The 27,850-nt window shown below is 37.6% G+C and overlaps 1 protein-coding gene and 1 pseudogene across 11 annotated transcripts in view; both read left to right on the top strand.

Annotated features, from left to right (window-relative positions):
- TMCC1 (transmembrane and coiled-coil domain family 1) overlaps positions 1-27,850 on the top strand; it is a 220,624-nt gene that overhangs the window by 66,731 nt on the left and 126,043 nt on the right. For 6 of the 10 annotated variants that reach the window (XR_014250965.1, XM_082413487.1, XM_082413478.1 and 3 more), the window contains one exon: positions 676-1,377. Coding sequence is in view for 9 of the 10 variants with exons in the window: in XM_082413487.1 (XP_082269613.1) it covers positions 802-1,377 (576 nt within the window). In the remaining variant the exon portion in view is untranslated. The remainder of the gene's footprint in view (positions 1-675; positions 1,378-27,850) is intronic. The other 4 variants (XM_082413488.1, XM_082413479.1, XM_082413485.1 and 1 more) reach the window with 2 other exon arrangements.
- Positions 1,242-26,283, top strand: LOC309638038 (large ribosomal subunit protein eL39 pseudogene; annotated as a pseudogene). Its single transcript, XR_014268565.1, has 2 exons — positions 1,242-1,377; positions 14,292-26,283. The product of XR_014268565.1 is annotated as a large ribosomal subunit protein eL39 pseudogene (transcript).

Genomic DNA, 27,850 nt, shown 5'->3' with positions numbered 1-27,850 from the left:
TCATTCACTCATATGGTGCCAAAAGATCATTTGGGCTTCAGCAGAGAATTCAGCTTATAAGATTTTAATTTCCATTTTCTTCTCAAAAGTGCAAACCTGTAACTTCTAGTTGCCAGTGACCTTGATGAGTATGAAAGTTAACCAGAAATTCCTCTTTTCCATTAAAATCCACGTACAGTTAGGTTGGAATATTCACTTCTCACTATTATTCTTTGAATTTACTCTACTGAGCTTCAGCATACAGATAATTAACTGTGGTTATGAATGAGAGGAATAATTTAAATTGCCTCAGCAAGGCTGTATATATTGAATGCTCTGTGCTCTGTTCTCTCTTATTCCCCAAGTAATGGCTGTTCTCTCAAATATTATGGTTTCCATTCCAAGATGACTCCTCTAGTATTCAGTTCTTCATATTGAAACTTGTAGGGATTTTTTAAAACGTTGCTCTTTTCATTTCCCGTGTACTTGTTTCTGAGCTTTTTCTCCTATTCTAGAAAATAATCATTACCCACTATCTGGAAAACTATCTTTTAATCTTCTGATTAAAGATTGTTTAATGATAATGCCTAGTTGTTTGGCTAGTGGCATGTTTTTCTTTGTTTTAACCCTGGAGTTTCTGCATGGATTTATAATATGAGGTTCTTTTTTTTTTTTTTTTTTTTTTTTTAACATTAGATAGGCATGAAGCCTTCGTCTCAAAGCTGCATGTGTAGTTACTGTTGAAGCAATGCCTACCTAATTTGACAGTCTTGGTGTGTTTAAAAATTTTTGAGTTTGCAAATAATCGTATTAAGTCTACTGATGGAGCCTTCGGGCAGTGAACAGTTATTTGAGGACCCTGATCCTGGAGGCAAATCCCAAGATGCAGAGGCCAGAAAGCAGACAGAATCAGAACAAAAGTTGTCTAAAATGACCCACAATGCTTTGGAGAACATTAATGTGATTGGCCAAGGCTTGAAGCATCTCTTCCAGCACCAGCGCAGGAGGTCATCAGTGTCTCCACATGATGTGCAACAAATTCAGGCAGATCCAGAACCCGAAATGGATCTGGAAGGCCAGAACGCGTGTGCTGAGATTGATGGTGTCCCCACCCACCCCACAGCTCTGAATCGTGTCCTGCAGCAGATCCGAGTGCCACCCAAGATGAAGAGAGGGACGAGCTTGCATAGTAGGCGGGGCAAGCCAGAGGCCCCAAAGGGAAGTCCCCAAATCAACAGGAAGTCTGGCCAGGAGATGGCAACTGTTATGCAGTCCGGCCGACCCAGATCTTCATCCACTACTGATGCTCCTACCAGCTCCACTGTGATGGAAATAGCTTGTGCTGCTGCTGCTGCTGCTGCTGCGTGTCTGCCAGGGGATGAGGCATCCGCAGAACGGGTAAGTCTGTTAGATTATCTGTTAACTTATTGTTCTTTGTATCTAGGACTCTGCAAACTTTGCTTTGGTGACTAAAAACAGGTATCTCATCAAGTACCTCAAAGTTGTGGCAAAAGATAGTTTCCCTTTTCATTAAATAAGTGAGTTGAATAATAATCATTATAGCTAATAATGAATGCTTATAATTATATTCCTATTTGCTTCCTAACATATTGCTATATTTTATTTATTTTATCCTTTTGCTAAAACCTTCAGTATACTTCATGTGCTCTTCATGTATTATATTAAAAGGCTCAGTTTTATGGCAGAGCAATAAAGATGCTTTGTTCTTGTTGCTTTAGTTTTACACATGAACTGGCTTTCTTAATATTAGTGAAGATAATGAATAAAGTTCTGGTATCTGGGTTTGTGCTTAGCATGGGAATATACTAAATTGCTTATAATTTCATTACACACTGTACCACATTATCAGCATTCAGTATACATTTTGCTTTCTACAGTAGAACGTATGCATTCTTATCATTTACACTTTTTTTTAATTTTTTAATTTTATTTTATTTTTTATACATTAGGTTCTTATTAGTCATCAATTTTATACACATCAGTGTATACATGTCAATCCCAATCACCCAATTCATCACACGACCATCCCCACCCCCCTTGCAGCTTTCCCCGCTTGGTGTCCATACGTTTGTCTCTACATCTGTGTCTCAACTTCTGCCCTGCAAACCGGTTCATCTGTACCATTTTTCTAGGTTCCACCTACATGAGTTAATATACGATATTTGTTTTTCTCTTTCTGACTTACTTCACTCTGTATGACAGTCTCTAGATCCATCCACGTCTCAACAAATGACCCAATTTCATTCCTTTTTATGGCTGAGTAATATTCCATTGTATATATGTACCACAGCTTTATCCATTCATCTGTCGATGGGCATTTAGGTTGCTTCCATGACCTGGCTATTGTAAATAGTGCTGCAGTGAACATTGGGGTGCATGTGTCTTTTTGAATTATGGTTTTCTCTGGGTATATGCCCAGTAGTGGGATTGCTGGGTCATATGGTAGTTCTATTTTTAGTTTTTTAAAGAACCTCCATACTGTTCTGCATAGTGGCTGTATTAATTTACATTCCCACCAACAGTGCAAGAGGGTTCCCTTTTCTCCACATGCTCTGCAGCATTTGTTGTTTGTAGATTTTCTGATGATGCCCATTCTAACTGGTGTGAGGTGATACCTCATTGTAGTTTTGATTTGCATTTCTCTAATAATTAGTGATGTTGAGCAGCTTTTCATGTGCTTCTTGGCCGTCTGTATGTCTTCTTTGGAGAAATGTCTATTTAGGTCTTCTGCCCATTTTTGGATTGGGTTGTTTGTTTTTTTAATATTGAGCTGCATGAGCTGTTTATATATTTTGGAGATTAGTCCTTTGTCTGTTGATTTGTTTCCAAATATTTTCTCCCATTCTGAGGGTTGTCTTTTCGTCTTGTTTATGTTTTCCTTTGCTGTGCAAAAGCTTTGAAGTTTCATTAGGTCCCATTTGTTTATTTTTGTTTTTATTTCCATTACTCTAGGAGTTGGATCAAAAAAGATCTTGCTCTGATTTATGTCAAAGAGTGTTCTTCCTATGTTTTCCTCTAAGACTTTTATAGCGTCCGGTCTTACATTTAGGTCTCTAATCCATTTTGAGTTTATTTTTGTGTATGGTGTTAGGGCATGTTCTAATTTCATTCTTTTACATGTAGCTGTCCAGTTTTCCCAGCACCACTTATTGAAGAGACTGTCTTTTCTCCATTGTATCTCCTTGCCTCCTTTGTCATAGATTAGTTGACCATAGGTGTGTGTGGGTTTATCTCTGGGCTTTCTATTCTGTTCCATTGATCTATGTTTCTGTTTTTGTGCCAGTACCATATTGTATTGATTACTGTAGCTTTATACTATAGTCTGAAGTCAGGGAGTCTGATTCTTCCAGCTCCGTTTTTTTCCCTCAAGACTTCTTTGGCTATTCAGGGTCTTTTGTGTCTCCATACAAATTTTAAGATTTTTTGTTCTAGTTCCGTAAAAAATGCCATTGGTAATTTGATAGGGATTGCATTGAATCTGTAGATTGCTTTGGGTAGTATAGTCATTTTCACAATATTGATTCTTCCAATCCAAGAACATGGTATATCTCTCCATCTGTTGGTATCATCTTTAATTTCTTTCATCAGTGTCTTATAGTTTACTGCAGAGAGGTCTTTTGTCTCCCTACATAGGTTTATTCCTAGATATTTTATTCTTTTTGTTGCAATGGTAAATGGGAGTGTTTCGTTAATTTCTGTTTCAGATTTTTCATCATTAGTGTATAGGAATGCAAGAGATTTCTGTGCATTAATTTTGTATCCTGCAACTTTACCAAATTCATTGATTAGCTCTAGTAGTTTTCTGGTGGCATTTTTCGGATTCTCTATGTATAGTATCGTGTCATCTGCAAACAGTGACAGTTTTACTTCTTCTTTTCCAATTTGTATTCCTTTTATTTCTTTTTCTTCTCTGATTGCCGTGGCTAGGACTTCCAAAACTATGTTGAATAATAGTGGTGAGAGTAGACATCCTTGTCTCGTTCCTGATCTTAGAGGAAATGCTTTCAGTTTTTCACCATTGAGAAAGACATTTGCTGTGGGTTTGTCATATATGGCCTTTATTATGTTGAGGTAGGTTCCCTCTATGCCCACTTTCTGGAGAGTTTTTATCATAAGTGGGTGTTGAATATTATCAAAAGCTTTTTCTGCATCTACTGAGATGATCATATGGTTTTTATTCTTCAATTTGTTATTATGGTGTATCACATTGATTGATTTGCATATATTGAAGAATCCTTGCATCCCTGGGATAAATCCCACTTGATCATGGTGTATGATCCTTTTAATGTGTTGTTGGATTCTGTTTGCTAGTATTTTGTTGAGGATTTTTGCATCTGTATTCATCAGTGATATTGGTCTGTAATTTTCTTTTTTTGTGATATCTTTGTCTGGTTTTGGTATCAGGGTGGTGGTGGCCTCATAGAATGAGTTTGGGAGTGTTCCTTCCTCTGCAATTTTTTGGAAGAGTTTGAGAAGATTGGGTGGTAGCTCTTCTCTAAATGTTTGATAGAATTCATCTGTGAAGCCATCTAGTCCTGGACTTTTGTTTGTTGGAAGATGTTTAATCACAGTTTCAATTTCATTACTTGTGATTGGTCTGTTCATATTTTCTATTTCTTCCTGGTTCAGTCTTGGAATGTTATACCTTTCTAAGAATTTGTCCATTTCTTCCAGGTTGTCCATTTTATTGGCATAGAGTTGCTTGTAGTAGTCTCTTAGGATGCTTTGTATTTCTGCGGTGTCTGTTGTAACTTCTCCTTTTTCACTTCTAATTTTATTGATTTGAGTCCTCTCCCTCTTTTTCTTGAGTCTGGCTAATGGTTTATCAATTTTGTTTATCTTCTCAAAGAACCAGCTTTTAGTTTTATTGATCTTTGCTATTGTTTTCTTTGTTTCTATTCCATTTATTTTTACTCTGATCTTTATGATTTCTTTCCTTCTGCTAACTTTGGGTTTTGTTTGTTCTTCTTTCTCTAGTTCCTTTAGGTGTAAGGTTAGATTGTTTGTTTGAGATTTTTCTTGTTTCTTGAGGTAGGCTTGTATAGCTGTAAACTTCCCTCTTAGAAGTGCTTTTGCTGCATCCCATAGGTTTTGGATCATCGTGTTTTCATTGTCATTTGTCTCTAGGTATTTTTTGATTTCCTCTTTGATTTCTTCTCTTGGTTATTTAGTAACGTATTGTTTAGCCTCCATGTGTTTGTGTTTTTTATGTTTTGTTCCCTGTAATTCATTTCTAATCTCATAGTGTTGTCGTCAGAAAAGATGCTTGATATGATTTCAGTTTTCTTAAATTTACTGAGGCTTGATTTGTGACCCAAGATGTGTTCGATCCTGGAGAATGTTCCGTGCGCACTTGAGAAGAAAGTGTAATCTGCTGTTTTTGGATGGAATGTCCTATAAATATCAATTAAATCTATCTGGTCTATTGTGTCATTTAAAGCTTCTGTTTCCTTATTTATTTTCATTTTGGATGATCTGTCCATTGGTGTAAGTGAGGTGTTAAAGTCCCCCACTGTTACTGTGTTACTGTCGATTTCCTCTTTATAGCTGTTAGCAGCTGCCCTGTGTATTGAGGTGCTCCTGTGTTGGGTGTATATATATTTATAATTGTTATATCTTCTTCTTGGATTGATCCACTGATCATTATGTAGTGTCCATCCTTGTCTCTTGTAACATTCTTTATTTTAAAGTCTATTTTATTTGATATAAGTATTGCTACTCCAGCTTTGTTTTGACTTCCATTTGCATGGAATATCTTTTTCCATCCCCTCACTTTCAGTCTGTATGTGTCCCTAGGTGAAGTGGGTCTCTTGTAGACTGCATATATATGGGTCTTGTTTTTGTATCCATTCAGCAAGCCTGTGTCTTTTGGTTGGAGCATTTAATTCATTCACGTTTAAGGTAATTATTGATACGTATGTTCCTATGACCATTTTCTTAATTGTTTTGGGTTTGTTTTTGTAGGTGCTTTTCTTCTCTTGTGTTTCCCACTTAGAGAAGTTCTTTTAGCATTTGTTGTAGAGCTGGTTTGGTGGTGCTGAGTTCTCTTAGCTTTTGCTTGTCTGTAAAGCTTTTGATTTCTCCATCGAATCTGAATGAGATCCTTGCCGGGTAGAGTAATCTTGGTTGTAGGTTCTTCCCTTTCATCACTTTAAGTATATCATGCCGCTCCCTTCTGGCTTGCAGAGTTTCTGCTGAGAAATCAGCTGTTAACCTTATGGGAGTTCCCTTGTATGTTATTTGTCGTTTTTCCCTTGCTGCTTTCAGTAATTTTTGTTTGTCTTTAATTTTTGCCACTTTGATTACTATGTGTCTCGGCGTGTTTCTCCTTGGGTTTATCCTGTATGGGACTCGCTGTGCTTCCTGGCCTTGGGCGGCTATTTCCTTTCCCATGTTAGGGAAGTTTTCGACTATAATCTCTTCAAATATTTTCTCTGGTCCTTTCTCTCTCTCTTCTCCTTCTGGGACCCCTATAATGCGAATGTAGTTGCATTTAATGTTGTCCCAGAGGTCTCTTAGGCTGTCTTCATTTCTTTTCATTCTTTTTTCTTTATTCTGTTCCACAGCAATGAATTCCACCATTCTGTCTTGCAGGTCACTTATCCGTTCTTTTGCCTCAGTTATTCTGCTATTGATTCTTTCTAGTATAGTTTTCATTTCAGTTATTGTATTATTCATCTCTGTTTGTTTGTTCTTTAGTTCTTCTAGGTCTTTGTTAAACATTTTCTTGCATCTTCTCAGTCTTTGCCTCCATTCTTATTCCGAGGTCCTGGATCATCTTCACTATCATTATTCTGAATTCTTTTTCTGGAAGGTTGCCTATCTCCACTTCATTTAGTTGTTTTACTGGGGTTTTATCTTGTTCCTTCATCTGGTACATAGCCCTCTGCCTTTTCATCTTGTCTATCTTTCTGTGAATGTGGTTTTTGTTCCACAGGCTGCGGGATCGTAGTTCTTCTTGCTTCTGCTCTCTGCCCTCTGGTGGATGAGGCTATCTAAGAGGCTTGTGTAAGTTTCTTGATGGGAGGGACTCTTATCATTTATTCTTAATGAACAGTTTTTTTTGGTCTGCCTGGAAGGAGAGCTAAGCATAACAAATTTAGGGGGAACTCCATTCATATAACTCTAACTTCATCTCTCAGTTATGGTTAATTGAGGCACTAACCTCAAACTGTTTCAAACTAGGTTTTGAGAACTCAGATACATGTAGCTAGGTACGTAGTGACAATGAGGGAACTCAAGTGTTAGAGGCTTGGATGGACTGAAGAAAGAGTATGTGCCCTGTCTATGGGACTTCCCTGGTGGCTCATTGGTTGAGAATCTGCCTGCCAATGCAGGGGACACAGGTTCGAGCCCTGGTCCAGGAAGATCCCACATGCCGTGGAGCAGCTAAGCCCGTGCACCACAGCTACTGAGCCTGTGCTCTAGAGCCGAGTCACAACTACTGAGCCCACGTGCTAGAACTACTGAAGCCCGTGCACCTAGAGCCTGTGCTCCCCAACAAGAGAAGCCACTGCAATGAGAAGCCCACGCTCCAGAACAAACAAAGAGTAGCCCCCGCTCGCCACAACTAGAGAAAGCCCACATGCAGCAACGAAGACCCAACGCAGCCAAAAAAAAAAAAAAAAAAAAAGAGTATGTGCCCTGTCTAAAGGGACAGTGTCTTCTTAGCTTTAGCTGATTGTTTTAATTTAGGACTGTGAGCCCAGTCTTGCCAGGGCTTCTGAATTTTCAAGAGAGCTAGAAAGTTAAATGAATAATCTCTTGATTTTTAACATACTGTGCAAGCCAAAACAGAACACATTTGTGGGTGAGGTCTGTCCCTTAGTGTCACCATCTTGCTATCTTTTGGCTTTACTTTTATGTATTCCTTAGGGCTTTTATGATAGTAAATCACTTTCATTCTGTGTCTGCTTCTGGCACCAGTAAGTTTATTTTATAGCATATTTAGCCTACAAATCTAAATATTGAGTCTAGGACCTTTAAACCTCTCCTATCTAAAGAAGACACTGGGGGCTTCCCTGGTGACACAGTGGTTAAGAATCCGCCTGCCAATGCAGGGCACACAGGTTCGAGCCCTGGTCCAGGAAGATCCCACATGCTGCAGAGCAACTAAGCTTGTGCGCCATAACTACTGAGCCTTTGCTCTAGAGCCCGCGAGCCACAACTTCTGAGCCCGTGTGCCGCAACTACTGAAGCCCACACGCCTAGAGCCCATGCTCCGCAACAAGAGAAGCCACCACAGTGAGAAGCCCGCGAGCCACAACAACTGAGCTCGTGTGCCGCAACTACTGAAGCCCACATGCCTAGAGCCGTGCTCCGCAGCAAGAGAAGCCACCGCAATGAGAAGCCCGCGCACCACAACGAAGAGCAGCCCCCACTCTCCGCAGCTAGAGAAAGCCTGCACGCAGCAATGAAGACCCAACAAGCCAAAAATAAATAAATAAAATAAATTTAATAAATAAATAAATAAAATAAAAAAGACACTAAATAGAAACAAACAGATAGTGGACAGTAAATCTCTTTAAGAAGTTAAACGTGTCAGAAAAACAGATCCACCAGAATAACAGAATCATCAGAATAATGATTTACTTCATTAAAATTAAAAGTATAAATGAGGAAAAGTAGCATATATTTATGCTATAATTCAAGTAAAAAGGACATTCGATTATCAATTATGCAATCTCCTTGGCAATACAAACTAACAATGTAATTGTATAATTTGTCTTAATCTGTACCAGAGAACATTAAGAAATTTATTGGTAGCGATTCTAGGATTACAGACTTTTATGTTATAATGAAAGAGCATAAGTAAAGCTTAGTGTATGCATTTATATTGTTTTGAAAACTTCATAGAAACAAAGCCAAGGGAGAATCTTTTTTCATAAGATTGTTTTTTTTAATGTTCTTTGTCAACTTTACTGACATATACTTCAATAAAACCCAGTAATTTTAAGTGTGCAGTTTGATTAGTTTTGAGAAATTAATAGTCATGTAACAGCAATCATGGTATAGAACATCTCCATCACCCCAGGATGATTTCTTATGCTCCTTTGCTGTAAGTCCTCTGTTCTCTAACCAACCCTTGGCCCCTGGCAACCACTGATTTGCTTTCTATCACTATTGTTTTGCCTTTTCTAGAATTTAATGTAAATGGAATCATACAGTGCATAGTCTTTTGTATTTGGCTTCTTTCACTTGGCATAATGCTTTGGAGTTTCAGCTATGTTCTTGCATCGTTTTTATTGCTGAATAGTATTCCATTGTGTATCTATTTGTTTGTCCATTCACCAGCTGATGGACATTTGGATCATTTCCATTTTCTGGCTGTAATGAAATGAACTGCTGTGAACTTTTGGGTATAGGTCTTACAGACAGTCAGTAAAAGTTTTTATTATCAAAAAAATTATTTAAAAAGATACGTACTTTGAATATTTTATTTTTATTTTTTTAATTTAATTTAAATTTTTTTTGGCTGCACTGCATGGCTTGTGGGATCTTAGTTCCCTGACGAGGGATCGAACCCGGGCCCCGGCAATGAAAGCACCAAGTCCTAACCACTGGACTACCAGGGAATTCCCTTATTTTAAAAATTTTATTGAAGTATATTTGAATATTTTATTTTAACGTAAAACTAAGGTTGTCTTACATTTTATTTTCCTTTTTAAATTGAACTATAGTTGACATACAATATTATATTCGTTTCAGATGTACAACACTGTGATTTGACATTCACATACATTATGAATTGATCACCACAATAAGTTAAGTAACCATCTGGCACCATACAAAGTTATTATAATGTTATTAACTGTATTTGCTATGCTGTACATTACATCCTCTTCGCCCATTTTGCCCGCCTCCCCACCCTTCTCTCCTCTGGCAGCCACCAGTTTGTTTTCTTTATCTATGGGACTCTCTGTCTTGTTTTTTAGGTTCAACATATAAGTGAACTCACATGGTATTTGTCTTTCTCTGACTTATTTCACTTAGCATAATAGCCTCTAGGTCCATACATGTTGTTGCAAATGGCAGGGTTTCATTCTTTTTTATGGCTGAGTAACATACCATTGTGTATATATCTTCTTTATCCATTTGTCTATCAGTGGACACTTAGATTGCTTCCATATCTTGCCTATTATAAATAATGCTACAGTGAGAGTAGGGGTGCATATATCTTTTCAAATTAGTGTTTTCATTTTCTTTGAATAAATACCTAGAAGTGGAATTGCTGGATTGTATGGTAGTTCAATTTTTAATTTTTTTGAGGAACCCCCATACTGTTTTCCATAGTGGTTGCACCAATTTCCATTCCCACCAATAGTGCATGAAGGTTCCCCTTTCTCCACATCCTCGCCAACACTTGTTATTTGTTGTCTTTTTGATGATAGCCATTCTGAGAAGTGTGAGGTGATATCTCATTGTGGTTTTGATTTGCATTTCCCTGATGATTAGTGATGTTGAGCATCTTTTCATGTATCTATTGACCCATCTGTATGTCTTCCTTGGAAAAATGTCTTTTCACGTCCTCTGCCCATTTTTTAAATTGGATTGTTTGGTTCTTTGATATTGAGTTGCGTGAGTTCTTTATATATTTTGGATATTAACCCCTTATTGGATATATCATTTGCAAATATATTTTTCCATTCAGTAGATTGTCTTTTCGTTTTGTTGATGGTTTCCTTCACTGTGCAGAAGCTTTTGAGTTTGATGTAGTACCATTTGTTTATTTTTGCTTTCATTGCCCTTGCCAGAGGAGACAGATCCAAAAAAAATACTGCTAAGACTGATGTCAAAGAGCATAACGTTTTAAAAACATAAATCTACTATTGGACTTCTGTTCCTTTCTTGTACTCATTGTATAGACTGTAATTTCTAGTTTTAATTTTTATAAAGTGGAGTGATAACTTAATGACACTTGTGAAGCAGTTGGGGTCTGAATCTTAGGTTTTAATAATCTCTTGAAATATCTTGCCCACCTTAAATTCATTTTTTTAAAAGCAGCTTACCTGTATTGAGTCTTAAAGTGCTTTACTTAGTTTTCATAGAAACAGCAGCCCTTTTTCTACTCATATCTGATTGGTTTATTTAGTATTTAGTTAAACTATTATAATGAGTGTAAGAAACTGATATGGGAGCAAGATGTGTATGGAAGTACTAGCCATGAACATTGATTCTCATGAAGGCATAAAGTCCACATGTCTTTTGAAGAAAACAGAGAGTTTAAGAATAATATGACAAGTTGGTTAAGTAGAGATTAGTCTGGAGAACTTCTACTCTGCTGTATCTTAGTATGTGAGATTGATAGTTTTGAATTCTAAATATTGGCTCCTCTGTTTTTATATCTTTTTTTTTCTCTCTTGACTCAAAGTTCTGAGTATGAAAATGTTTCAGTACTGGTTATAAACATTTAAGTACACTGATATTTCTGTCCCATGGAGTTAATATCATTCTTATAGACTTGCACGTGCATGTAACCATGTGCACACATGACCCAAAAACAAATGTTGAGTTGATTTTCAAGTGTATCCATTGTGCTTGAAAGCTACCTGCTTTTGCCTTAGCCATCTGCCACATAACCAGTCTAGTTTTAAAATTAGATTCTTGGCCTTTAAGCTCGATTCCTTTTTAAAAAAAAAAAAATCAGATTTGGCAAGTATTTATTTGTGGCTAATATGTGCAGACCATGGCTTTGACCTAATATTGGAAATGGGACCTGGTTGGAACAGTCATGACATGTTGAATACAAAGGTTCTGTATTCCCTTTCTTTTCAGGTTTACTAACGTCAATCTTTTTCTCACAGAAAAATCTTATTGACAAATACAGTCCGCTACAGTACTTGTATATACTTGGTCAAATTACATTATTTAAAGGATCATCTTTAAATTCACAAAGGCAGATTGATATAGTCATAAGCAGTTTTATCTATAAGTGCTTTGTGATTTGAAAGTTAAAAAGTTAATTTTTTTGAATTTGAAAGAAATATGCCCAGTGTAGAAACCTTTGAAAATACAGAAAAATAAAAGAAGAAAAAAACTATTGCCAATATTTTGGTGTTTTTTCTCAATATATTACTTACATATGAAAAACATATCGAAGAAAATTTAAATTTATTTAGTTTTATTAAGATTAACATTTTAAGATAAAACCAGAATCTTATTAAATGCACAGGTTTTTTTGTTTTTTGTTTTTCTATTATTTTTGATTAAAGTTCTATCATGAGCATTTTTAGATACTTATAAATATTCTTTATAGATTTTTACTGACCTCATAATATTATAACATATTTTGTTGTAATGCCATAATTTGTGTTAACCATTTTTAGATATTCAGTTGGAGATGGGGAAATGAATATATTTAAATTTTCAATATAATTTCCTTTATGTAAAACTATATGAAATATTAATCAAGAGATATTTAGGAGTACCTAGTGGTAGTGATGATAATGATAGGCTACCATTCGTCTTGTGCTTATTATGTGGCAGACAGTGTGTTTACACAAGTTATGTAATTTTCTCATTAATTCTAAAACAGCCCTCTCTTTTGTATTTTCCCTTTTCTGTTGATGAAATAACAGAGGCATAGAACAGTTAAGTATGCCATGATTTCACAGCTAGCATATTTCCAACTAGAGTGTTTCAGAACTAAAATAATAAGTCTAGGCCATTTATATTTTGATTAGATATGTTTTAGTAACTGCTGTGTGCTAGACACTATCTGATTCGAAAACTCTTTTATCATACAAAACTCTCTCTCCATTTTTATGTATTGGGCATTGGTCAGAGGAATCTGGGAAAGCTTTGAAGGAAGGGCAACAGGATTTTGTTGTAGATAATAGGGAGTAAGGATATCCTCTACGTTAAAGACGTTTTGGAATAAAACTAGTGTTTTCTTAGTAAACTTACAGTCTTTCAAGGTATATTATGGACTTGAACAATAAGGCCTGTGACATTTTGGATGATATGTTGGGAGAATGCCTAGTGTCCACAGGGCTTGCAAGACAGGCGCCAGGTCTTAGCTTTGTATCCCTCCGAGCACCTAAAAGGACAACATTTTACACACAAGTACCTCATGCAGAAATAGCATTTTAGGGTATTTACTAACTAATGAGCAAATCCTCTTCTCTGTCTACATCTTAAGTGTTGTGTCCTTCTAAGTTTTAACCATAGCCTGTACCAGTCTTTTTACTCCTTTGTGAACTTAAATGCTTCCACAAAATTTTGGTCTCCAACCTGACCAATCTTATATGATCTTCAGAATTGGTTATTTATCTGTTGGTTGTCTGCATAGACAGTTCAAACTCATCATTTACAAATTTAAATTCATCATCATCATCTCTCATAAACCTTTTTGCCTTCTAGTGTGTTTTTTGTCTCAGTTGTTTCAAAACTTGAGTGAATACAGTAAAAATCCCTTTGGACACTAGTTGAAAATAAGATTTCTGTGCCCCATTCCCAGAATTTCTGATTTAGAAGATCTGGTATGGAGCCTAGAAATGTGTATTTTTTTAAAAAATAAATTTATTTATTTATTTATTTATTTTTGGCTGTGTTGGGTCTTCATTGCTGCGTGTGGGCTTTCTCTAGTTGCGGCAAGGGAGTGCTATTCTTCGTTGCAGTGCGTGGGCTTCTCATTGCGGTGGCTTCTCTTGTTGCGGAGCATGGGTTCTAGGCTTATGGGCCTCAGTTGTGGCATGCAGGCTCAGTAGTTGTGGCTTGCGGGCTCTAGAGCACAGGCTCAGTATAGAAACGTATATTTTTAATCAAGGCCTCAGATGATTCTAGTGCAGTCAGCCCATGAGTTTGAGAATTACTGGATCTGAATTTCTGGAGCCACCAGTCACCCGGGTTGGCAAGCTTTGAGTTATCTGGACCCCTCCTACTCTTTAATCACATGATCCCCAAGGTTGCCCCCATTCTCCATTCCTAAATCAGTGTCCTAGTTTAGGCCTTCATTCATCTCATTGCCCTTTCAAAACCTTTCTCCATGCTGCGCACAGCTTGTGAGAGCTGTCTAAAATCAAAACAAATCATTGTCATTTCCACTGCTTAAAAACCCTTCACTGGCTCCATCATTTCCTGAGGCATATGTTCCTTGAAATGACATGCAAGACCTTCCATGATTTAGCCTATGTGCACTTCTTTACCTCATACCACTCCCAGCTCATACAGCAAGTAGCACTCCTTTACCATACTTTTTATTCTTCCTCTAAAGTTTTTCCTATTTCCATATTTTGGCTTATGCTTTCATTCAGTCATTCATTCAGCAAACATATATTGATATGTTCTAGGCACTGTGGATACTGTGATGAACAAAAACAGATGTGAGGGCTTCCCTGGTGGCGCAGTGGTTGAGAGTCTGCCTGCCAATGCAGGGGACACGGGTTCGAGCCCTGGTCTGGGGGGATCCCACATGCCGCGGAGCAACTGGGCCCGTGAGCCACAACTACTGAGCCTGAGCGTCTGGACCCTCTGCTCCGCAACAAGAGAGGGCACGATAGTGAGAGGCCCGCGCACCGCGATGAAGAGTGGCCCCCACTCGCCGCAGCTGGAGAAAGCCCTCACACAGAAACGAAGACCCAACACAGCCAAAAATAAAAATAATAAAAAAAAAAAACAAAAAAAAAACAGATGTGAGCCTTACTCTCATGGAGTTTATTATCAGATGGGTACACATATTAAATAATCATTTGGCGAATTCCCTGGCGGTCCAGTGGTTAAGACTCCATGCTTCCAATGCAGGGGGGGCGGGTTCGATCCCTGGTCGGGGAAGTAAGATCCTGCATGCTGTACAGTGTGGCCAAAACAAACAAAACAAAACTAAAAAAAAAACCATTCAAACAAATCTAAATTTTCAGCTGTGACAAGTGCTACTAGAGCCTGTTATTGGAACATTTGACCTAGTTAAGGAAGTCAGGGTATACTTCCATGAGGAAGTGACAGAGATCTATAGGATAATCTGGGGTAATTAGGTGATGGAGTGAGAACTGCAGGTGCAAAGGTGCTAAGATAGAAGGAAGTTTACTGAGTATGAGGGATAGGATGGCAGGTGTGTATGTCTGTGTGTGTGCACATGGACGCACTCAGTGGTTAAGTCTGGAGAGAGAGAGATAGGAAGCAGTTCATACAGAGGTTTGCAGAGAGTGTTAAGGGGTTTTTCTCTACCTAAGAGGAATGAGTAGCATCAAAGCATTTTAACACGTTATTGACCGGGCGATTTTTGCAGAAACTAACACCTGGGGCCGTAATACATCTCCGGTCAAAAATGTGTTAAGCGAGGGGGGCAGTTTCAACTTTGTGATTAGAAAATATCACTATGCTTATAGCATGGAGAATGGATTGACTGGGTTCAGGTGGAATGCAGGTAGATGAGCCAGAAGGCTGTCGTGTCCAGGTGAGAGATGACAGTAGTTTGGATCAAAGAAGTGATGGTGGGAGTGGAGAGAAGAATTACCTAAGGGCAGGAGTGTGTCTTATTCATATTTGAATTCCCCATGCCTAATACTTTGGCCCTTGGATTATTTGTTTGATGAATTAGTAGTAAATAGAGATAGGGAGCAAGACAGGATGTCTAATTAGTGAGTTTGAGAATGTACATGGATAAGTTTCTGAAATGGAGTAAGCTTTCATTCAATTATTCATCAATACTTATTAAATACATACTATGCACTAGGCAATGTTCTAGGTAGTTAGAATACACCAAAAAATGAAACAGGCGAAAATTTCTGTCCTTATGGAGCTTACTTTGTATTGAAGGAGATAACATACAATAGATATAATAAATGAATGGTATGTTATATTGGAAGATGATAAGTTATTATGGGAAAAAAGAACAAAATTAGACCAAGATAAGAGATCAGGAGTGTGTATAGAGGGGAGTTGAGTTGCAGTGTAAAGTAGGATGATAAGGGTAAGCCTCTCTGAGAAGGTAACATTTGAGTGAAGACTTGAGATGAAGGAGTTAAGTCACGAGGCTGGCCCTCTGGGGGATAAGTACTTAGGCAGATGAAGTAACTCCAGGGTGGGAGTTACTCCAGCCTGCCTGACATGTCCAAGGAATAGCAAGGAGGCCAGTGAGGAAAAGCTGAGTGAGCAGGGGACAGTAGTAAGAGATGGGGTTAGAGAGGTCACAGGTAGCCAGATCGGGTAGGGCCTCAGATATCATAAAGCCTTTGGCTGTACTTTGAATGAGACAGGGAGCCATTGGAGGGTTTTGAGCATAAGGGTGATATGATCTGACTTACCTTTTTTTTTTTTTTTAAAACATCTTTATTGGAGTATAATTGCTTTACAATGGTGTGTTAGTTTCTGCTTTATAACAGTGAATCAGCTATACATATACATATATCCCCATGTCTCCTCCCTCTTGCATCTCCCTCCCACCCTCCCTATCCCACCCCTCTAGGTGGTCACAAAGCACAAAGCTGATCTCCCTGTGCTATGCAGCTGCTTCCCACTAGCTATCTGTTTTACATTTGGTAGTATATATAAGTCCATGCCACTCTCTCACTTCGTCCCAGCTTACCCTTCCCCCTCCCGGTGTCCTCAAGTCCATTCTCTACGTCTGCGTCTTTATTCCTGTCCTGCCCCTAGGTTCTTCATAACAGATTGCCAACAAACACATGAAAGAATGCTCAACATCACTGATCATTAGAGAAATGCAAATCAAAACTACAATGAGGTATCACTTCACACCAGTCAGAATGGCCATCATCAAAAAATCGACAAACAATAAATGCTGGTGAGGGTGTGGAGAAAAGGGAACCCTCTTGCACTGTTGGTGGGAATGTAAATTGATACAGCCACTATGGAGAACAGTATGGAGGTTCCTTAAAAAACTAAAAACAGAACTACCATAGGACCCAGCAATCCCACTATTGGGCATATACCCTGAGAAAACCATAACTCAAAAAGAGTCATGTACCACAATGTTCATTGCAGCACTGTTTACAATAGCCAGGACATGGAAGCAACCTAAGTGTCCATCGACAGATGAATGGATAAAGAAGATGTGGCACATATATATAATGGAATATTACTCAGCCATAAAAAGAAATGAAATTGAGTTATTTGTAGTGAGGTGGATGGACCTAGAGTCTGTCCTACAGAGTGAAGTAAGTCAGAAAGAGAAAAACAAATACCATATGCTAACACATATATATGGAATCTAAAAAAAAAAAAAAGACTTACTTTTTAAAAAGGATCACTGGCTGCTGTGTGAATAGACTGCAGGGGTCGAGGGTGGATACTCAGAGGACCTGTTAGGAGTCTGTTGTAGAATCTAGGCAAGAAAGGATGATACTGCAAGCAGGGTCTTAGCTGCCTTAAATAGAGCAGTCAGAGAGATCAAAGCAAGAGAATAACAGTGGTCAGTTTGAAAGATTTTGAAAGTCCCAATAGTATGTCCCTGGAAGGCAAGTGGAGTTAATTAGCAGTATGTCAAGAAAGGGATTCTCTATGATAAAGAAAAGAATAATGAGCTTTGATGTAGATTTTATGCAACATCATAAAACATTTTAGAAAAACTACTAAATTATTGCAGCAGAGGCCCAATGAAAGAATCAAAATTTAAGGAGTTGGCAATTGAATACATGTTTTCATGACAGTAGGTTAGAGATAAGCCATGTTTTGAAGCAATGGTAAGATTCATAGTGGTTCAGAAGTCAAGTATACATTTCATGGTGTAAATTGAGATTATTTAAGTAAGTGCTTTGAAATTTCAGAATAGTACAGTTGACCCTTGAACAAAGTGGGAGTTCAGGGTGCCAATCCCCCACCCAGTTGAAAATCCACATATTGCCATCTCTGCATCAAAAACAAAGGAATTGATATAGAACGAACTTATGGTTGGGAGGGAGGAAAGGGTGGGGCGGAGGGATAGTTGGGGAGTTTGGGATCGACATGTATGTTCACAGTGCTATGTTTGGAATGGATGACCGACGGGGACCTACTGTGTAGCACGGGGAATTCTGCTCAGTTTTGTGTGGCAACCTGATTGGGAAAAGAATTTGAGGGAGGGAAAATGATTTATAAAGTGTAGAACTGCCTAAAAAACCAAACCAAAACAAAAAACCCCAAAAAACCCCCAAAGGAGTTGATAAATTACTCACCCAAGAACAGGAAGCTGAAACAGTTTGGTTTGGATAGAATCCGGACTCAAACCCTAATTCTTTTGAATTCACTATTGTGATCTCTAATCAAACACAAACTTTCCCCCCACACTTAGTTAAAGATCTGTAAGATGAAAATACAGGTGCTATATTTATTGAAAAATATCCACATGTAAGTGGACCTGTGCAATTCAAACCCATGTTGTTCAAGGGTCAATTGTATATAAATGTGCCACAGTATTAGGCTAGTGTTGTTTAAAGATAACGTGGTGACATCAGGGGAGAAATGGACAGTAGAGTTAGAGGAGAAAGGAGGCCTGCTAATTCAGAGTAGTTTAATTTGGTTCAGTTCCCTCAAGTTTTTATATATTGTAATTGTTGTTTTATGATGAGTCAAACTTCTAAACACTCAGGTTACTTGTAATATTATAAAGCCAGATTTTATACCTCATTCTCAAATAGAAGAGTGTAAAATAATTGATTAAAATGTGCTTGATTATAATGGAAAATAGTGTTAAAAAAAAAAAAAGCTTCTGTCCTTGATTTGCCATTTACTAGCAAGTGATTTTAGGCAAGTCACTTAACTATCTCATCTTCAGCGCTCCTGCCCATTTTTTTCTTTGTTTATGATGTGGAATATGAAAAATTGTATAGATGAAAGTGCAAACCTAGTTAAGCATACTAAAGGCTTTCATGGTGATATCTCAGTTTAGATGCTCTTCTGTTATATCTTTTATAAAATACCGTGGGATCAGAAATGTTTTCCCCCTATGTATGTTCGTTCATACATTTGTTCAATATTGTTTATAGAGTGTTTGACCTAGCATTGTTTTAGGTTAGGGATCTGCAGAATTTTTCTGTAAACAGTCATTTAAATATTTTTGACCATATGGTCTGTCTTGCAACTACTCAACCATGTCGTAGCATGAAAGCAGTCACCCATAATATGTAAATGAATGGGCATGCCTGGGTTTGACTGTGGTGAACAGTATCTGGGCCTTGGCCCATACTTTGCCCACCACAGTTTTAGGTGCTAAGAATATATGAGTGAATAAAACAGACAAAAATACTCGCCCTGCTGGAGTTTAAGAGGAGGTAAACAAAACATATAAGTAAAATGCACAATATGACAGTTGCAAAAGAAGATAAAGAATTCTAGGGCAGGAAATTTTAAGCAGAGTGATCGGGGAAGACCTCACTGATACATGAGCAAAGACCTGAAGGATGTGAGGAGATAACTAGGGAAAGAGCAGACCAGGCAGAGGGAAGAGCAAAGGGGAAGGTCCCAAAGGCCTGTACTATAAAGAAATTTTACTGAAATTGGATTTTTGGGGGCATTGTTAAGGGGAGAAAATGATAATGCACATCAAGGCCGTAAGTCATAGCCTCCTGTCTACATGTGCCAGATGGGTGAGGAGCAATACTTAGAATAGTTTTTACTAATGAGAATTTGGTCTGTATGCATTATTTAAACTTATGTTGTATAGTTTAACTGTTAGTACTTTTCATCTTGTTAAAAAACAAAGTTCAACTGAGCAAATCTAAGGATCTTACTGACTTTATTCAACGATTCATGAATTGGAGAGCATTCAGTCTAAGCAAATAGAAGGAACTCTGAAGAGCTGTACAATATGAAAGACTTTTGTAGGCCGAAGGGAGCAGGAACAAGGAAGTTATACTAGGCAAAAAAGTATATTGGTTATTGCTAGGTTACTTTCCCTGTAGAGGATGGCAGGGGTTACCTAACTAATGCTGATCAAGCAATTCCTGATTGGCTGGTTTGAGTCCATTTCTGGGAGAGACAAAACTGTAATTTAGTTCTCAGTTTGACGATGTGAGGATTAGCATAAGTGACTCCATTTGGGGCCTGTTGTCTTGTTTTTAACAAGCATACTGTGCTTAGATGTAGCTTTTAGAATAGTCATATCAAGTTGCCTAGTCTAAGGTGTAGTTTCAGGTCACTCTTCTAAAGTGTATTTGTCCTCTTTCTTATTTTCTATTTATGTACATATATGAATACACACAAATGTTTATACTATTCAAACACATTTCTAAATATGTAAATTAAAATTATCTTTTTTATTAAATGGGACCTTTCTTTACAACAGATACTTTTATCCCACCAATAATTATCCCTTAAGTATTCCTCAGTTGGAGACTGGCACTTTGAGAGAGATGAGAGATACATATAAATCATGTTAACAACCTTATTTTCAGAGACCTCACAGTCTTGTTGGGACGGCAAGATTTATGTAAGTGGCAATTAAAGAAGCAGTGTGATGTGGTATAATCAAGCCCAGGAGTCAGGAGCCTACAGTTTTGGGTTCTAAGAATGCCTTATTTCTGTTTTTTTTATATCAGCGTGACCTTAAACAAATTAAATTCTCTAGGTTTCATTTCCTTCATTTTCAAGATGAGGTCATTGTACTAAATAATATTTAAATTTACTTCTAATTTGAAAATTAGAAGCAGGATAAAGTGATGACATGTGAGGTGGTTGATCCAATCACTGTAGGCTCTACTTGGCCACCTAGAGGGCTGAGGCTACTAATATCTATAGCATATTATAACCCTTTCTTAGCAGTTAAAACCTTTGTTAGAGAACACTATATAATCAGCTGTTACTGAAATTAAGGACAGTAGAAGTTCCTAGAAGGGAGAGATAAGTATGGGGTCAAGTTGTTGACAGGGGCTTTATAGAGAATGTGCTCCTTGGAGATGTTTTAGGAGTATGAAGCACACTCAGTATAGATCTTCTCCATTGTAAGACAACACAATACATGCAGATTTCACGTTTCAAAATAGCTGAGGTGTGCTTTAAAAAAGAAGAAGAATCAGTTCCTCTTTCTTCTCCGCCATCCTGTGTGCGGTTGAATTTGCTCCTTGCCATGTCTTCTCACAGACTTTCAGGGTCATGCGATTCCTGGCCAAGAAACAAAAGCAGAATCATCCCATTCCCCAAAGGATTCGAATGAAAGCTGGTAATAAAATCAGGTATGTCTCCAAGAGAAGACATAGGAGAAGAACCAAGCTGGGTCTGTAAGGAGCCCTGCACATGAGATGGCACACATATTTATGCTGTGCCAGGGTCACTTGCATCTTACCATATCACTCTGAAAACATCACCACCATCAGAACAGCTGGATGTATTTTATTGGGAAAATGATTTTTCTCTTTATGTCAGTGTTTCTGCACTAGTGTTTGGCTTAGTAATAAATATGTGAGACCTTTACCAAAAAAAAGAAAAGAAAAGAAGAAACCCCAATTGTGAGCCTCTCAAGAGCTAGGACCATGTGCTAGTTATCTTTATTTATACCCCACATAGAACTCTAGGGCCTAACCAGTATGAGGACCAGTAAGAAATTAGAGGAAGTAATGAGAGATAAGATTGGAAGAGCATATGATTATATATAGCCGATTTCTAAAATTTCAATTTAGGGTAGAGGTCTTTGATTTAGCATAATGAATGTGAAACAATAATTTTGATGATGTGATTGGATATAGGGACCCCTCATTATATATTTCTGAAAGGGGGGTTGCGTGTTGAAAATATCATATACGATTTTTTTAAATAGTTATGTTCAAGGTGGAATGAAGTAAGAAAAAAAAAAGCTGAGGTATCAGGGAGCTCAGCTAAGAAGTTACTGCCTTGTATTATAAGCATCCACCAACTTCTAAGACAACATTCAAGTGTGAAGGGAAACTTTGAGGTTAGTGATCCTGGTTCTCTATTTAAAGGTTAGTATCACTTCAGAGCTCACTGTATCACTTTCCTGTTTATAGATGAATTTAGAAAAAGTAATATACCTTTATTAGGCTGCAGTTAGGGAAGTTTTGTGGGCTGATTTCAGTTTGGACAGAGAGAAAGGGAGTTTTTTTGCCACTTTAATATTTAATTTTATTGTTCATGATGGCTATTACATCTGTTTGAAGATCCATAAAATTGATTTTCTACCCACTGGGAAATAAATGGGCTATTTAAAACCATAGGCCACAGACAAATCTCCTGAGGTGCATGAGAGCACATTTCTCTCAAGAAAGGGAATTTTCTTGTAATGCCTGGCTGAATCTGGAAATTAGAGAAAAGAGGAAAGGGTTGAGGCAGGCAGGTGAGGTAGAAGGAGAGAGGTAGGATTACTCTTCCTGTTGTAATTCCCACTTTTTGGTAGCTAAGAGCCCAAAATGTTGGGATGATTTCACACTGAATAGTCTGAACCACCTTTGATAGAATCATGGTTTCCAGGCCTACATGTGGATTTTCCATGCAGTGGGACTACATAGCTGTGGGCAGGGCTCAAGGGAAAGGCACCACCTGTCACCTTTCTCCTGCACTGGAGGTCCCATGCAGCAGCGCCCCAGCTGCTCACACTGCCTCCGGGCTGGCACCTCAGGAGCAGCAGGAGCAGCAGGAGCTTCAGACTTCTTTCCCCTCGGCCCGTATCTCCACAAGGTGGAGTCGGGCCCACGCAGGCCCGGAAGGGCTTCCAGCTGAGGCCAACACTGGAGAAGGCATGCAGAGCTCAGCACCCGCTGCTGTCTCGAGTTCATCTGAATTACCTCGCAAAAACCCATTCCTTCTCATTCTTACTCAGTAACAAATAATTCGTAGACTTAGAGTTTGTGAATTACCCAGCGTTTATAAATAAGGAACTCTGTGCTCTGTGGTAAATTGCACCAGGATGACATTCTGCTCTGTTCAAATGAAAGGGAGATTTGTAAGATTGAATTAATTGAGCTGCGAGCAAAACCAGAAAGCCCAGGTGTAATGTTCTCCTTCGGGGGAAGAAATGAGATGATGGGAAGGGTAATTCCTGTTGCTGACCACAGGGTGGTGCCCGTAGACCAGGAGAAGTAGGTGGAAGTGAGGGGATGACTCCTCCTGACAGGCCAGTAATAATGAGGGGATTATACCTTGAGAAGTAACTAGTACAGGGAATCGTTAGGATATGGGCTGAATTGAGTAGTGATTATCATGTAGTGGTAGGTGCTCTTTTAAAATACTGAACTGAATTGATAACTATGGAAATGGAATAGACAATAGTAGAGTAGGTAGAATTTAATGACAATGTTAGAATTTAAAATAATTAAAGACAAACAAAATTTAAAACCCAAAGATATGCTTGGGAGAACTAGTAAAATAATGTCTGTTTTCCTAAAAAACAGTTGAAAATTGTAGTTTTTAAATGAAAACCAATACAGAGCTCTCTTTTTTGTGTATTTAGTGTCAGGTAGCTGACGCTGTTAAGGGAATATTTTATTCCCTATCAAGGGAATCATATGGGAATGCAAAAGTAGGAATAAGTTAGAGATGAAGATGTATTTTGGCTTTTTAGTTGTTCTCCAGTAAAGGTACTTTATAGAACAAAACTTGCGTGCCAAAGGAAGTAACTTTTAGGTTTGTTGACCCTAGCTTAGACGTCCAGAATGTGTATGTTTCTTTTAATATAGTATATTTATGTAGTGACCCAAAAGATATCTTTATTATCCTTAATGATCCTATGTTGACTTTTAATATGGTTGTCCTAAGAGTGCAGTTGAAGGTATAGATAGGATGTCCTTGACCTTGCTAAGTTTATCATGCACAGTTATCATCATAGGGATGCCTCCTCAAGTTTTGTTTGGTTTTGTTTTTTAAATCTGAGTTGTATTCCTTCTGTTCCAAGCAGCAGCTTTTGTGAGAACGCTCAACATAATGCAAAGTCAAGTTCACTCTTTAAGTTAAATTTAACCTCCTTTTCCTTTATATTGCAAAATATATAGAGTCTTTAGAGTAATTAGACCTGTAAAGGAATGTATTGTAGTATGTGACCTAACTTCTGCTTTCCCTTTTATTCACTAGCGATTTGCGTACTTTATCAATAGCCTTGAATCTTAGGAGTGGGGGAGAATTTTAGCACTCAAAGTCCACTACTCTTCTGTTTATCCAGAACACTGTTACAAGGATTTGTCTTGTGACTGTTAGCTTCCAAAGACTTATAGGTAAATAAATAGGCAGAAGGACAGAGCAGGATCATGTATTATAGAAGATAATCACTAGTACAGATTGGTTTTTCTTCAGCGATCATAGTACAGCATTTTATCTAAAGAAAGATAGGCAACTTTGGCAAGTTAGCATAATATTGGGCTTTAGTAAGTGTTTGTTAAAAATTGACTTATTTTGATGTTACCTCATTATGTCCTGTGATCTTGTCAGTCAGTGGGAGCAGACCGGATTTCACTTTTGAGCTTTCATACTTCAGGGTCAGCGTATATTTATTATGCATTAATTTGTGTCTCTCATTTTATGTATAGTTAGACTTTGAAAACATCTTTTTTTCCTAAATAGAATCATTTAAAATATATAAAACATGTTTGATTTCAAAAATTAATATTATGACAAATCCCTTTGTAAAAAGGATTAGCAAGGATTTATTGGTTTATATATTATAAAAATATTCATATCTTCAGCCCAAGATCAAGTCAGATATTTATTAAGAACTGACAATTACATTTTTTTAAAAAAATTTTTATTTATTTATTTATGGCTGTGTTGGGTCTTCGTTTCTGTGCGAGGGCTTTCTCCAGTTGTGGCAAGCGGGGGCCACTCTTCATCGCGGTGCGCGGGCCTCTCATTATCGCGGCCTCTCTTGTTGCAGAGCACAAGCTCCAGACGCGCAGGCTCAGTAATTGTGGCTCACGGGCCTAGTTGCTCCGTGGCATGTGGGATCTTCCCAGACCAGGGCTCGAACCCGTGTCCCGTGCATTGGCAGGCAGATTCTCAACCACTGCGCCACCAGGGAAGCCCTGTTCTTCTGCTTTATCTTTTTCTTGGTGTTATACCTCCTGGAGCCCTCACTTCTCCTATAGTCTGAATTGATTGCTGTCCAAGACCACACACCTTTTGTCAGAATTCCTTCCTCTGTTAATAAAAGATCCCTGTTTCCTTGGTTTCATGTTGTTGTCTTTACTGACTTATTCCTTCCTTATTATGAAGCACATTCTCCATGGAGCCTTATGAAGAAGGATGCATAGGAGATCATTTTTCAGAAATTATGCTCATTTCAGATTTTCTTTATTTTACTCTAATACTTAATTTAATACGTCATTGACTGCGTGTGGAATTTTAGGTTGGAAATAATTTCCCCTTAGAATTTTGTAAAGCATTGTGTCTTTATCTTCTAGCTGCTAGTATTACTAGCTTCTGGTGCCATACTGATTCGCAGTCCTCTGGGTAGCAGTTTTAAAAAGTCTTCTCTTTATCTCTGTTTTCCTGAAGTTTTACAATGATGTGCCTTGGTGTGAGTCCTGGCATTTTTTGGTCTGGATACTGTGGGTCCTTTCAATCGGGACAACTCAAAGACTGGATCTAGAAACAGTAGTTTTAGAAAACTATCTTACAATATTAATTTCTGTTCCATCAAACCTCCCAAATTTGTTTTCACCACACCTCCCACTAACCTGCCAAGCATTTACCTGATGGGAGAAAAGCTGATTTTGTTTTAAATTTTTATTATGTAATATTTTATTCATATAAAAATAAACTTATGTACTATGACACACAAGACCTGTGAACCTACCACGTAACGTAAAGATGGGAACATTAGAACATTACCATCACCATGTTCTTGGAACTGTATGGGATTCTCCCACTGTTGAAAATTTTTTATTTCACTCACTTTACTTTAAAAAAAAATACTTAATTACATATTGTATGTGGCACTGTTTAGTTGTACTTGTTTGGGGGCTTTATAAAATGATATTATAGCTTATGTAGTCTTCTGTGACTTGCTTTTTACACAGAAATATTTTTCTAAGGTTGGTCCGTGTTATTGCATACAGTTGTAGTTCATTTGTACTGTTTATTTAATTTTCTCCCCCATTTCTCTTTTTCTTAGTCAGAGGTTGGATCTCCTATTTTGTTTTGTTTCCTTACTTTCTGACTCTTTTTTTTTTTTTTCACACACACACACACTGTATTTTATTTTTACAGGAGATAAATAGACTGACACCAAGCATTGTACATGGATGACCACAACAAAAGCAACAATGATTGCAATTACCAAACATGAAACACACTCATACTATGTCATAATATTGACATTCAGTCCAGTAATCCTCCACTGTAACAGCTCCTTTACTTTGCAGTGAAAATTGATTTGTATATTCTTTGCCTCTGAGTCCTTGTGGGATTTTTTTTTTTTTAATTCAGACAGAAAGTCACAAAAATTATACTCATCCTCATCAGTTCACTCAGTCCCATGTAATTAATTTTTTTTTCATCTTGATCTTTTGTTAGCACTTTTATGAGTTCATCAGTTTTTCATTAGAGTTCTGAAAATGCTTATTCATTCAGTTCAGCAGTACAGTCAGTTACCAGAAACCTGTACTTGTCAGAGTCTTTTCCATGAATTTCTTGAAGATGAAACCCTTTTATAGGAACATATTTGCAAAAGCATCAGAGTACACCCAGAACTGTCTGTAAATGACAAAAGACTTAGAAATGACCACAGTTAAAGATTTGATGAAAGTTCATAATAATACAGTTGACAAGAAAATTAGTTATTTCTGAGATATACATTTTAAAGTAATAACTAGGATTATTACTTATAACATTATTCCAGAACATATAAGATTTTTAGAAATTTCATGTAATGTCTGAAACATTTATATTAACATATTTCCATACAAATACAAATATAAGATTTTTAGAAATTTCATGTAATGTCTGAAACATTTATATTAATATATTTCCATACAAATAACCCAATGAAAGTTTAGTATTAGTTGTTTTGTTTGTTTGTTTTTTTATACTGCAGGTTCTTATTAGGCATCAATTTTATACACATCAGTGTATACATGTCAATCCCAATCGCCCAATTCAGCACACCACCATCCCCAGCCCACCGCAGTTTTCCCCCCTTGGTGTCCATATGTCCATTCTCTACATCTGTGTCTCAACTTCTGCCCTGCAAACCAGCTCATCTGTACCATTTTTCTAGGTTCCACATACATGCATTAATATACGATATTTGTTTTTCTCTTTCTGACTTACTTCACTCTGTATGACAGTCTCTAGATCCATCCACGTCTCAACAAATGACCCAATTTCGTTCCCTTTTATGGCTGAGTAATATTCCATTGTATATATGTACCACAACTTCTTTATCCATTCGTCTGTTGATGGGCATTTAGGTTGCTTCCATGACCTGGCTATTGTAAATAGTGCTGCAATGAACGTTCGGGTGCATGTGTCTTTTTGAATTACGGTTTTCTCTGGGTATATGCCCAGTAGTGGGATTGCTGGGTCATATGGTAATTCTATTTTTAGTTTTTTAAGGAACCTCCATATTGTTCTCCAGAGTGGCTGTATCAATTTACATTCCCACCAACAGTGCAAGAGGGTTCCCTTTTCTCCACACCCTCTCCAGCATTTGTTGTTTGTAGATTTTCTGATGATGCCCATTCTAACAGGAGTGAGGTGATACCTCATTGTAGTTTTGATTTGCATTTCTCTAATAATTAGTGATGTTGAGCATCTTTTCATGTGCTTCGTGGCCGTATGTATGTCTTCTTTGGAGAAATGTCTATTTAGGTCTTCGGCCCATTTTTGGATTGGGGTGTTTGTTTCTTTAATATTGAGCTGAATGAGCTGTTTATATATTTTGGAGATTAATCCTTTGTCCGTTGATTCATTTGCAAATATTTTCTCCCATTCTGAGGGTTGTCTTTTCGTCTTGTTTATGGTTTCCTTTGCTGTGCAA

Source organism: Balaenoptera physalus, assembly GCF_965194825.1.
Source record: "Balaenoptera physalus genome assembly, chromosome: 11".
Taxonomy (NCBI): domain Eukaryota; kingdom Metazoa; phylum Chordata; class Mammalia; order Artiodactyla; family Balaenopteridae; genus Balaenoptera; species Balaenoptera physalus.
This window is presented reverse-complemented; position numbering and strand designations above follow the sequence as displayed.